Genomic DNA, 13,234 nt, shown 5'->3' with positions numbered 1-13,234 from the left:
TTCACCCGCAAAGATGGGACCTGTCCACGTTTGTATTTTCTTGCATTTTGTTTTCTTCATGACCTTTGTGAGTTTATTTTTTAATTTTTTAAGAGAAGAATAAAAGGTTGTGTTTGAAAAAACACACACCAAAAACTTGGGGGTGGCATCCTTAAATATTTTATTGGGGGTGGGGCAAAGACCCCTAGACCTTTAAGAGTTGGCGCCTATTCCCTACACCCACAGGTCTCAGGATGGTTACAACATAAAACACAACATAAAAACACAAAACATCACATGTTAAAAGGGCATTAGATTTTTTTTCAAGAAAATTATTTATTAATGTTCTTATGTTACATTGGTAAACATTATCATGTAACATCACAAGGCTTATTATACTATAATTTTCAACATGTATACAAAGTTTATATGCTAAAAGAAAAAGAAAACAAGGACAAAAAATTATTCCAAAATCATATATGTACCAACACTTTGGACTTCCTGTCTATCCCGTTGTATATTCCTTTTTCACAAATGAATGTGCTCTTATTACTGTATATTTCTTTACATTTTATCTAATAAATTCCTATATCAATATGTACCCTTTGTCTTATTTCTCAACTCAGTCTCTTTCCAACGTCAATTGAATGCTAGCATAGATAGCGAACCATTACTGTATTTTTGAACATATATCTATCCCACTTTTCCATACATTTTTGTTTTGAATTGCCTCTCAGGCTATTTGTCAACTGCATTTCATCAAATTCTTGTAGCTTGTTATGCCAGTCCATTATTGTCGGGACTTCTTCTTCCTTCCACCCCTTTCCCACCTAAGTCCGAGCTGTGGCCGTTGCATATAAGAATACCTCCCTAAAGGCATCCGGGATGTCCCTGCCAACAATACTTAACAGAATTCCCTCTGATCTTTTTAGAAAGGTTATTCCAAACATTTTTTTAAACTCATCATAAATTAAGGCCCATAACACTTTGATTTTCATACACGTCAATTAGCCAAAGGCCTGGATTCTAAAGCTGTATGTTTTTCCCCACCTTTGTATGAATTCTTTGAGGGGAAGTGAGATGGTGGCTGTGACTGAAGCTCTTTCCACATTCCACACACTGTTAGGGTTTTGCCACTGTATGAATTCTTTGATGGGAAGTGAGATGGTGGCTGTGACTGAAGCTCTTTCCACATTCCACACAATGATAGGGTTTCTCCCCTGTATGAATTCTTTGATGGGAAGTGAGCTCGTAGCGTGTCCTGAACCTCTTTCCACATTCAACACACTGATAGGGTTTTACCTCTGTATGAATTCTTTGATGGGAAGTGAGAGAGGAGCTACCAGTGAAGCTCTTTCCACATTCCACACACTGATAGGGTTTCTCCCCTGTATGAATTCTTTGATGGGAAGTGAGATTCTGGCTGCGATCGAAGCTCTTTCCACATTCCATGCACTGATAAGGTCTCTCCCCTGTATGAATTCTTTGATGGGAAGTGAGAGTAGAGCTCTGTCTGAAGCTCTTTCCACATTCGACACACTGATAGGGTTTCTCTCCTGTATGAATTCTTTGATGGGAAGTGAGCACGTAGTGTGTCCTGAACCTCTTTCCACATTCCACACACTGATAGGGTTTTTCCCCTGTATGAATTCTTTGATGGGAAGTGAGAGAGGAGCTATCAGTGAAACTCTTTCCACATTCCACACACTGATAGGGTTTCTCCCCTGTATGATTTCTTTGATGGGAAGTGAGATTCTGGCTGCGACTGAAGCTCTTTCCACATCCCACGCACTGATAAGGTTTCTCCCCTGTATGAATTCTTTGATGGGAAGTGAGAGCAAAGCTCCGACTGAAGCTCTTTCCACATTCGACGCACTGATAGGGTTTCTCTCCTGTATGAATTCTTTGATGGGAAGTGAGCTCGTAGCATGTCCTGAACCTCTTTCCACATTCCACACACTGATAGGGTTTTTCCCCTGTATGAATTCTTTGATGGGAAGTGAGAGAGGAGCTATCATTGAAGCTCTTTCCACATTCCACACACTGATAGGGTTTCTCCCCTGTATGATTTCTTTGATGGGAAGTGAGATGGGAGCTCTGACGGAAACTCTTTCCACATTTCACACACTGATAGGGTTTCTCCCCTGTATGAATTCTTTGATGGGAAGTGAGAGAGGAGCTACCAGTGAAGCTCTTTCCACATTCCACACACTGATAGGGTTTCTCCCCTGTATGAATTCTTTGACGGGAAGTGAGAGAGGAGCTATCAGTGAAGCTCTTTCCACATTCCACACATTTATAGGGTTTTTCCCCTGTATGAATTCTTTGATGGGAAGTGAGATAGGAGCTATCAGTGAAGCTCTTTCCGCATTCCACACACTGATAGGGTTTCTCCCCTGTATGAATTCTTTGATGGGAAATGAGATGGGAGCTCTGACCGAAGCTCTTTCCACATTCCACACACTGATAGGGTTTCTCGCCTGTATGAATTCTCTGATGCTTAGTGAGATTGGAGTTCTGATTGAAGCTCTTTTCACACTGCATGCACTGATAGAGTTTCTTTCCAATGAGATTTTGTTGATGGGAAGTGGAATGGGAGCTCTGAGTGCAGCTTTCTCCACACTCCACATTTTTACCTGGCTTCTCCTCTCTTGGGATTTTGTCATGGTCAGCTTTGTTCTCGATTTCCGATACATAGCAATCTGCAATGGAGACAAAAAGGGATAAGAGCCTCTGGAATAAATGGAGAAGAACTGAAGGGAGTCGTGTCATGTGACAAAGACACATGAGAGCAGAAACAGGAAACAGGCTGGCAGGTGCTGGGAATGCACAATCATTTGGGTCTACTAAAGTCATTGAGGCCTAAGTGCTAACTGTTGAGTCACTCTGACATGTGACTTGGCAGCCATTTTCTCTCTGTGTTCTCTGTAAGATTTCAGTCAGAGTCAGTCTGCCTCAGTTGTGAGCAGAGTCAGTATGTAATCTCAGTCAAACTGTTTGGAACCATGTTTTTATGAAGAAGTTAATTTTAACTCAGTAAAGATCTTATTCTTTCACTTAAGAACTCTGCATTATTAATTTACAGTGTGTGTCAAATTGGGTGTGTGTTCATTACCTGTGTTGTTTGTCATTAACCAACATATTTATCATGGGATTCTGATGAGTTGTTGAATGTTGCTTTGTTTGATACACAGTAGTGATCAAAATCCCCTTCATGGATCACTGCCTTGCCGTGGCGAAGGGACTTGAATAACTCAGAGAAGCTATGCAAAGAAATAGAGGAAAACAATAGAATGGAAAAAGCAGAGATCTGTTCAAGAAAATTGGAGATATGAAAGGAACACTTTGTACAAAGATTACCATAATAAAGGACAAAAGTGGTAAGGAGCTAACAGAAGCAGAAGCCATCAAGAAGAGGTGGCAAGAATACACAGAGGAATTATACCAGAAAGATATGGATGTCTCATACACCCCAGGTAGTGTGGTTGCTGACCTTGAGCCAGACATCCTGGAGAGTGAAGTCAAATGGGCCTTCGAAAGCACTGCTAATAACAAGGCCAGTGGAAGTGATGATATTCCAGATGAACTATTTAAAATTTTAAAAGATGATACTGTTAAGTTGCTACACTCAATATTCCAGCAAGTTTGGAAAACTCAGCAGTGGCCAGAAGATTGGAGAAGATCAGTCTACATCCCAATCCCAAAGAAAGGCAGTGCCAAAGAATGCTCCAACTACCACACAATTGCAGTCATTTCACATGCTAGCAAGGTCATGCCTAAAATTCTACAAGGCAGGCTAAAGCAGAGAACTCCCAAGAGTGCAAGCTGGATTTCAAAGGAGCAGAGGAATCAGAGACCAAATTGCAAACATGCGCTGGATTATGGAGAAAGCTAGAGAGTTCCAGAAAGACATCTACTTCTGCTTCATTGACAAAGGAAAAGTCTTTGACTGTGTTGACCACAGCAAACTTAAAGAAATGGGAGTGCCTGATCACCTCATCTGTCTCCTGAGATATCTTTATGTGGGACAAGAAGCTACAGTTAGAACTGGATATGGAACAACTGATTGGTTCAAAATTGGAAAAGGAGTACAACAAGGCTGTATATTGTCTCCCTGGATGAATCCCAAGCCAAAATTAAGATTGCCGGAAGAAATATCAGATATGCAGATGACACAACCTTGATGGCAGAAAGTGAGGAGGAATTAAAGAACCTTTTAATGAGGGTGAAAGAATAGAGCGCAAAATATGGCCTTAAGCTCAACATCAAAAAAATGAAGATCATGGCCACTGGGCCCATCACCTCCTGTCAAATAGAAGAAGAAATGGAGGCAGTGAGAGATTTTACTTCGTTGGGCTCCATGATCACTGCAGATAGTGATAGCAGTCACGAAATGTAAAGACGCCTGCTTCTTGGGAGAAAAGCAATGACAAACCTAGACAGCATCTTAAAAAGCAGAGACATCACCTTGCCAACAAAGGTCCATATAGTTAAAGCTATGGTTTTCCCAGTAGTGATGTATGGAAGTGAGAGCTGGACCATAAAGAAGGCTGATCACTGAAGAATTGATGCTTTTGAATTATGGTGCTGGAGGAGAATCTTGAGAGTCCCATGGACTGCAAGAAGATGAAACTTATCCAATCTTAAGGAAATCAGCCCTGAGTGCTCACTGGAAGGACAGATCCTGAAGCTGAGGCCCCAATACTTTGGCCACCTCATGAGAAGAGAAGACTCCCTGGAAAAGACCCTCAGTGAAGGAAGCAGAAACCAACATCCTCCCCCTTTCTGTGAACATCACTGGGCAGCGTGTTCGTACAATATCAGCACAAACCCAACTTCTGCACATAGGTACAGTGTTGATCCCTTGATACAATCTTGGACAATACATCAGCAGGAATTTCATTACCTGGCATATAGGACACCGTTACGAGTCCCTTTTGAATACGTTCCCTAGCATGTTGCAACTTTAATTGCAAGTGCTTCGTGCTTTGCTTACAACCTTCAGAATTCAGCAAAGCCAAACATGCTTTGTTGTCCTGGTAAACCTGGATTGGACATTTGACAGGAATTTTTATGTCTTTGCACAATTGTAACAACCATTCACAATCCTTAAGTGAATAAGACAGTGCATTCAGTTCAGCTTCACAAGTACTTAAGCTAACTGTTGTTTGCTTCTTGCATGACCAATCAAATAAACCCTGATTGTACTTATAGCAAACTCCAGACGTACTTTTCCTGTCTGTAGTGTCACTTCCAAAACTTGCATCTGCAAATATCTCAAGACCACCAGACTTCTGATTGTTAAATCTCAGTCTGTAATGCATAGTGCCTTTCAAATACCGCGCTATGCGTTTCAGAGCTTTCCAATCCTTAACAGTAGGATTGTTGACTTGTCTGCTTAGCAAATTACAGCTAACAGCAATGTCAGGTCTTGAACATCTGGCAATGAAGTTTAGCTTGCCTAGCACACTTCTGTACAGTGTAGTATCAGAAAATGCTTCTCCAGTGTCATCTACCTGATAACCTGTTGTCATCGGTGTGTCTACAGGGTTAGCATCCATCAGGTTTAGTTTGCTTAACACATCAGCAATTTTACGTGACTGGTGTATTAGAATGTTACCATCTTGATCTCTCTCTATTTCCAGAGATAGGTAGTTGTTTACCTCACCAAGATCTTTCATGTCAAAGTGCTCTTTCAATTGAGCTAGGGCATTATTGTACATTGTGACATCCTTCCAAAAGAATAAAAGATCATCAACATAAAACAAACAATACAGTTTCTTTTGCCCCTCCTCTTTGACAAATACACATGGATCAGCTTTCCCTTGCTTAAAACCTAGAGAAAACAATACTTCAGTGAGTTTTGTGTGCCAACACCGTGAACTTTGTTTGAGACCATAAAGGGACTTCTTCAGAGCACAAACAAATCCCTGTTTTACCTGTACGCCATCAGGTGGAAGCATATAAAGTGATTCATCTAGAGATCCGTACAGAAAAGCTGTATTCACATCATGGTGACTAATGTGTAGATTCTCTTCTGCAGCTAGCTTGAGCATAAGCCTAATGCTCTCATACCTCACGGTGGGTGAGTAGGTCTCGTGATAGTCTTCACCTGGTACCTGTGCAAAACCTCTGGCTACCAATCTGGCTTTGTGTCTGACTATCTTGCCATTTTGATCTGTCTTCGCTTTGAAGACCTATTTGCTTCCAAGCAGTTTCATTCCTGGAACTACTGGAACAAGGTCCCATGTCTTGTTCCTTTCCAAGGAATCAAGCTCAGCCTTCATGGCATTTAACCATGGCTCAGCTTCCTTTGAATCCAAATCCTGGATTTCTTGGAAACTTGAAGGTTCAAACACCTTCTTGGAGCTTTTAACAGCTGTTACTGCTATCTTAGCAAACTCATCAGCAAATCTCTTTGGAGGTCTGCCTTTTGTCGCTCTCTGTGACCTGCGAATTAGCCTTAAGTCTTCAACACTCTCCTCTTCCTTCTTAGGAGAAAAGTGACCTATTGTGAACAATGGTTCCTCCAATTCTTGATCAGAGCTTTCAGAGGGTCGCATAGAGGCTTTCGCACTCTTGAAATCCTCTGAATCACCCGATTCAGTTTCAGACTCAGAATCAGAACCTTCATCAGTGGGTGTGGGTTGTTGCGGTTGCTTTTGACTATCCTCAGTTTCATCACTGTCATCAGGATAACATTGGAAAATTCCCACATTCTCCCCCCACTTGGCATTGTACTCAACACTTCTTGTGAGCTTAATTGTCTTAGAGTCAGTCATCATTATTCTGTAAGACCCTTTCTGATAACCTAGAAAGATACCATGCAATCCACGCTTGTCTAACTTGGAGCTTTGTGGTGAGTGAACCCACATGTCAGAACCAAAAATTTTCATGTGTTTGATGTATGGCTTCTTGCCAAACATCTTCTCATAGGGGGTACAACCAATCGCTGAAGATAACCTGCGATTATAACTGTAAGTGAAACATGAGAGAGCTTCGGCCCAATAACTCTCTGGAAGATTGGCATCATGCAGCAAGGTTTTTAACCCTTGAAGCAATGTCTGATTTGCTCGTTCCGCAAGTCCATTCTGCCATGGCGAGCGAGGACTAGACAAATCGTGTTGAATTCCTTTCTCAGTCAGAAAAGCTTCAAACTGCTGAGAAGTGAATTCTCCCCCGCGATCACTGAAAAGAGTCTTTACCTTCTTACCATGCACATTTTCCAACCAAGCACAGAATTCCTTGAACCTTGGAAAAGCCTCTGATTTCTGCTTGAGATTGTACACATAAATATACCTGGAAAATGCATCAATGAGAACCATGAAGTACCTGTTTCCACCCAAAGAGGGCGCTAGTGGTCCAACCAAATCAGCATGAACAACCTGGTATGGTTCTGTAGCTTGCCTACTAGACACCTTACCTTTCGCAGCCATTTTTACCTTGTTTGCTGCGCATGCCTTGCACTTCATGTGGTACCTGCAGGGTTTAATAGTCATACCTTCAACCAAGGCAGGCATTTTAGATACTGCCTCAAAATGCAAATGACCAAATTTTCGATGAAAATCATGAATACATTCTGCATGCAAACTTTTGTTAGAACCTGCAATGCAACAAGTGTCATCCTGCACAACATCATCAAAATACAAAACATACAAACGATCAACATATTCAGCATGCAATACATAATCATTTTTCTTTGTGATGATGCACCTTTTGTTCTTAAAGGAAACGTCAATTTTCCGCTCATTCAGCTGTCCAACGCTGAGCAGATTATGCTTGGCATCTGGCACATAAAGCACATCCTGTATCGATAAGTCCAAACTGTGAAGAACAACAGTTCCGTAGCCTTTACTGGGGATTGTGTGGTCATCCGCCTGGTGAATCGCACCTTCCTGCGGTGTAAAAGACACGAACAGTCGCTTATCGTTGCACATGTGGTGGGTCGCCGCTGAATCAACAACGAAGAAAGATCTAGACGTCTTCTGGACCTCTGCAACCTTTGGAGTGAAGCGTGAGACCATTGCCTTGTGCTGCGTTGTCCTGGACACCGGACCTTTGCCTTTGCCTCGGCCTTTTCCACGCGATGAGCTTTCGCTGCGCTGCTCTGTCTTGGCCCTGGGATTTCTGCATTCCCTCTTCATATGGCCTAGACGTCCACACGTGTAGCATTTCACTGCCTTCAAAGCTTTGGCGCCATCTGGTGGTTCCACTGCACTATGGGATGACGTCTGTGAAGACTCCCCCTTGCCCATGCAGCTATCACCCTGGCGGTCTGCTTCATTCTGAATCATGGCAGTATCACTGGCTACTGTGAGTTGAGCATTTGGCTGATTGGCATCAAATTCCCCACTTGCCTCATCCAGCCTTCTGCAGCTAGCCATCATGACTATGGCATTAGCCTTCTGCGTCATCTCTGCTGCTTTAAATCAGGCTGCTTTATACAAGCTGCGTCTGTGTACAGCTGCTTCAATCCAAAAGCAAATTCAAAAGTACTTTCGATTTCCAGCTTCTGCCTGTGAGCCTGTGCCTTTCTGCTTAACTGCTTTGCTTATCTGCAGCTGCTTCAAACCGCATTCCAAAGGCAAGTTCAAAAGTGAAAGTTCTCTCTGCTGTCTTAAATTCATGCTGCGACACTGCTGCAGCTGCTTTACTTTCGATTTCCCCCAGCATAGGAAAAATTTATCCTTCTAGCCTTTTGCCTGTGCCACGGCAAAACCGGCTATAAAAGTTCAAAGTCCAGCCATAAAGCCATTAATTAGAAGCTGGCAGGCTGCCCGGAGCTGTAGCACATACCTCATCAAATCATCTTGACGTGCAGAGATATCGTCCGATCCGGCCCTCTGCATTCCGATCCTTTGCCGGCACTCCAATTCTTTGCTCCTTTGTTCCTTTGCCAGGAGCCCGACTTCTGGAGTCCATTCTCAAAACACTGCGTTTTTCTGGGCCCGGAACCAAATGTTGGAGATAAGCAGTGTCCAGTGCACAGCGGAATGATGAAAAGTACGTGCCAACATGCTCTATATTACTTTATTTACACTTCAAAGCTGGTAATTTACAGAAAAACATTTTCCCTCTGCCGGAGCAGAGAAAGGCATCCTCTCTCCTCTAAAGCACGGAGAGAATCACACTGAACTGCAAAGAACAGTGAAAAACAGGAAACCAGTGTACGTCACATCCAGTCTCCCTTCCCGTGAGAAAACCCAACAGCACTTGACTGTGGAATGTAAACATTGTCTTGTGACAAGCACTTCGCTGCTCAGTGAAGGAAGCAGAAACCAACAGGTAAACTGCATTTCTGTGCGCTGCTCTAGTTCGCCAGAAGAGGATTGGTCATGCTGACCACACGACCTGGAAGCTGTACGCCGGCTCCCTTGGCCAATAAAGCGAGATGAGCGCCACAACCCAAGAGTCGTTCACCACTGGACTTAGCAGTCACGGGTCCCTTTAACTTTAAATGCCCCCCAAATACATAAACGAAATGCTTGAGCCCAAACTGAAGCATTCTTCAGGTGATCTTTTCCCAGATAAGCTTGCTTATTTATTTATTTCAGCAGGATTCAGCTCCATGTCCTGTTGCTGCTGTGTGCAAACGGTCCTTTCAAGATGATCCTATTCCACTCCCGGAATGGCCTGGGAATAGCCCAAACTTTAATCCAATCGGAAATCTATGCAGCCGACTAAAGAAACTTGTTAATCAGAGGCAACCAAAGCAATAAGGCCCAAGTAACAGAGGCAATAATTCAGTCTTGGTTTCACATTATTACAGCTGCAGAACTAAAAACTTCATGGGAAGGTGTTGTAAGGCCATAATTAAAGCTAAAGGTTACCAATGGTTACTAAAGGTTTCATATTTTTTCTTTATGACTGCTGTTCTAATAAATACTCCTTCATAAAAGTCATTGCATTACATTCTTCATTAAATTATCTTTCCATTGCTATATAATTTTATGGTATTACTCCACACAAAAGTGGTGTTATGAGCCACCAAACCTCAGAAATACACTTTTCACAAAAGGTTTCCAGAATTTTGGCTACTAGTAGCAACCCAGCCAGATGGGCATGGTAGAAATAAAACTTATTATTATTATTACTTCAGTGGTACCTCGATTTAAGAACTGTCCTTTTCCGGAAGAGATTAAGTTTGTAAACCGAGGTACCACTGTATCATCATCCTCATCATCATCATCTCCAATGTCATCTCCATCTCCAATGTCAGTCGTTGTTATGGCTTGGTCTCTCCCACAAACGTGAGACGACTCTGGCTGTTAATAATTTCAGATTTATTGCTAAAACAACAAACTTGGACGGAGCTCCTCTACTCATCGTCCTCCCCACAAGATGGAGTTGCCCAGACTGAGCTCCTCCCCCTTCCCCAGCACAGAAGCCCCCACCTTCTCTTCCAGTATCTTTTGCACTCAGATCCTACGAGATTTGGCAGAGAATGCTTCCTGCATTCCAGCGTCTGACTCACTCCTGTAGCTCTCACACAGCTATCTGTCACTTTGTCTCTCTTTTTCTTCTCCCCTTTGTTCAGAGCTCAGATGACTGTTCCTCTCCCCCTCCTCTCTGCCTTCCGCTGCTAACTCTCCTCTCCCTAGGCCTGCTTCTTCTCTTCTGCCAGTCGTCTCTTTGGTCGAGCCAAGACTGACAGGAGCAAAAACAAAAACCTGAAGCTACTTAGCTTTACTTACAATTCTGAAGCTGACATTGAAGATGGCCTGGGAAGTTCAGACCAGCCCAATCCTGGTAGAAAAAGGAATAATTTGAGGAAGGTTGTTCAAAGAAAAAACTGTAATTTACTCTTTATTGTGGGGGTGTTAGGTTCCCAGGTGTTATAGGGGGCGCTGTTGAGCTCTGTGAAAATAGATGAGGTTGGTCCCATAGAGGTATTTTTTGAATTTCCAGGCAGATATGACGATCCCACAGGGAGCCTTACCAAGAGAGGCCACGATCCCACGATTCTCCTCCATGACATCCTTATGCAGAGCTCTTTGGTCAGGATCCAGCAACGCCCACTCCTCGTCCGTGAAACGAACAGCAACATCTTCAAAGCACACTGGAGCCTAAAAGAAAAAGGGAAATATCCTCCTCTGAGACAGCAGAAATATGATCTGCTCCACAATGCTCTGTTGTTTCCTTCTAGTACATTGCGGTGTTGTTTCAATAGGATTGCTTTGCTGCACATTTTAAACATGAATGCTTATTTTAGTCTGCATTTTAATTATGGGTGTTTATCTTTGTGCAAATAGGTGGTACTCCACCTTGTGTTTTCCAAGTCATTCTGCCTACGCAAGCATTCCAGTTTTCCCAACGGAAGGATCCACTTTCTCCTCTCCTCCTGAGCTGTTCTGGGAAGGTTCCCTCCCAATGCCCTAGAGCCAAATCCAAGGGGGTCATTGAGAGGGGAAAGAATGAGGGGCCGGCCCCTTGTTGTAGCGGATGGGGCTGGTTCGGTGAATCCAGGCCAGTATTTGTTCTCATTTTTCCAGTGCTTAGAAGACTATTTTAGCATTCAAAGATCAATATAGAAATAAAATAAGCTTGTCTTGGATGGCCATCTGTCTTGGATGATCTAGCAGAGATTTCTGCAATGTACGGGATCTGCTGGCTCTGAGAGACAAGCAGGGAGGGTGGCTTTTGGCAAAAGGAGAGGGAGCCACCTGTGGCTCTTCCTTATCCTGACTCACCTCTGTCTCTTGACCTTCCTCTCCCATTTGCCTCCTTCCTCTTCTTCCTCTGATTCTGCACTGCATTCTGCCACAGAGTCTCCCAGCTCACAAAGCCCTGTTTCCCCTTCAGCTTCTGACACCTCCTCTTCCCAGGCTTCTCCCTCTTCCCGCTCATGCTTCCTCCACTTCCACTCCTTCGGCTCTGAGCCATCTTCCCTTCCTGGTTCCCCGGCTGCTTCATCCCACCACTCCTCTGTGCCCAACCAGTAAATGACATTGCTCCATCTCTCGGCCTCTGTCCCCACAAGGCAGCTTCCCCTGACCTGATCTTGTTCCACACCCGCTGCTTCCCTTCTGCCCCCATGAAAAGATGGATCAGGAAGTCTTGCTGGCATCCTTCTGTCACCTGAAAGAGAAAAAACATAAACAGGACGCCTGGAGTGCCTGCTTCTCTCAAAGGTGAAACAGGGCATCTCTAACTGCAGATGGGCCTTTGAGAAAGCCTTACCTGCTGAGAGAATTTGGACGTTTGTGCCCATTTCATATGTTAGTTGTGCAGAAATACATCTCTCTTCCTCTGGACCCTTCTTCCCAACTGTCTCCCCCCAAAAGAAGATGAAAAGAACCCTCAGATGAGTTGGAAAACCAACAGAATGAGACCAAATGGAGAAAAACCACCTTCCTCCTTACCCAGTGGCCTCTCTCTGGTGTCCAACGGAGGGCTCTCTGCCTCACAGGAATCCAGGTCCATTTCCGCAAAGAGATGCTTTCCCTGGAAAAGAAACAAGGATTCAAAACAGAGAATGGTGAGAAAGGCTGTGAGATCTCACTCCATAGATGCTTTCCCAGAAAATGGATGGGCCATCAGCAGATCATTATGGGATGTTCTCTGTCATGTTTGGAGCCCTTTAGGAGTATCCAGACGAAAGTCTTTCTCACCTGCTTTCTCTCCTCTGCCTGACTCAGGAGAAAACCTTCAGCCAGGGCCACCGCCTGCGAACTGGTCTCTGCTCCGCATTCCCTCACCCAGCTCTCCATCTCCGGGGGAAGGACAGCCAGGAAATGCTCCAAGATCACCAGGTCCAGCATCTCAGCTTTCGTGTGCCTTTCTGGCTTCAGCCACTGGTGGCAAAAGTGGTAGAGTTGGCTGCCAACCTCTCGGGGTCCTTTGGCCTCTTGGCAGCAGAACTGCCTCAACTGCTGGCTCTGCACCTCTGAGCATAGAGTGTCCTCACACAGGATCTTCTGCACTGGGTTTTCCCAGAATCCCCCACTGCTCCCAGTTTGGCTGGCATGGCCTCTTCCTGCTTCAGGGCCAGCTGAGTCTTGCTCATCCATCTGTGCTCTCAGGAAGCCTCTGAGAGATCGGAAGGAACCCTTTGGTCTGTCGTAATGAAAAGCTCTAGCAAATCCTACAAAGCAAATACATTGTTCTGTTACAGAATTTGTAGGACAGGGGGGGAAATGGTTCCCTGAGCAAGCATGGATGAGTCTTGCTGGGAACCAGGGCTGAAGTGCGCCGCATCCCAGACCATGAGCTATCTTTTTGAAAAGAAAGAGCAGGAAGAGGACAAGAAATAAGT

The 13,234-nt window shown here is 44.0% G+C and overlaps 1 protein-coding gene and 1 long non-coding RNA gene across 2 annotated transcripts in view; one reads left to right on the top strand and one right to left on the bottom strand.

Annotated features, from left to right (window-relative positions):
• Positions 1 to 262, top strand: part of LOC310843952 — a 197,690-nt gene extending 197,428 nt beyond the window's left edge. Inside the window, exon 2 of the long non-coding RNA XR_014563819.1 lies at positions 107 to 262. This is a non-coding gene — a long non-coding RNA (uncharacterized lncRNA). The remainder of the gene's footprint in view (positions 1 to 106) is intronic.
• A 33-nt stretch (positions 263 to 295) lies between these two features.
• LOC310843337 (uncharacterized protein) lies at positions 296 to 13,031 on the bottom strand. The gene is made up of 5 exons (XM_083736530.1): positions 12,591 to 13,031; positions 12,342 to 12,423; positions 11,975 to 12,057; positions 10,919 to 11,045; positions 296 to 2,681 (listed from the first exon to the last, which is right to left on the bottom strand). Exons 1-5 carry the CDS (start codon positions 12,987 to 12,989, stop codon positions 1,102 to 1,104), a joined length of 2,271 nt encoding a protein of 756 aa, XP_083592656.1. The 5' UTR covers positions 12,990 to 13,031; the 3' UTR covers positions 296 to 1,101.
• Positions 13,032 to 13,234: the final 203 nt, after the last annotated feature.

Source organism: Podarcis gaigeae (genome assembly GCF_964106915.1).
Source record: "Podarcis gaigeae genome assembly, chromosome: 4".
Taxonomy (NCBI): domain Eukaryota; kingdom Metazoa; phylum Chordata; class Lepidosauria; order Squamata; family Lacertidae; genus Podarcis; species Podarcis gaigeae.
The sequence above is the reverse complement of the archived record's forward strand: the minus strand, read 5'-3'. Positions and strand labels throughout refer to the sequence as shown.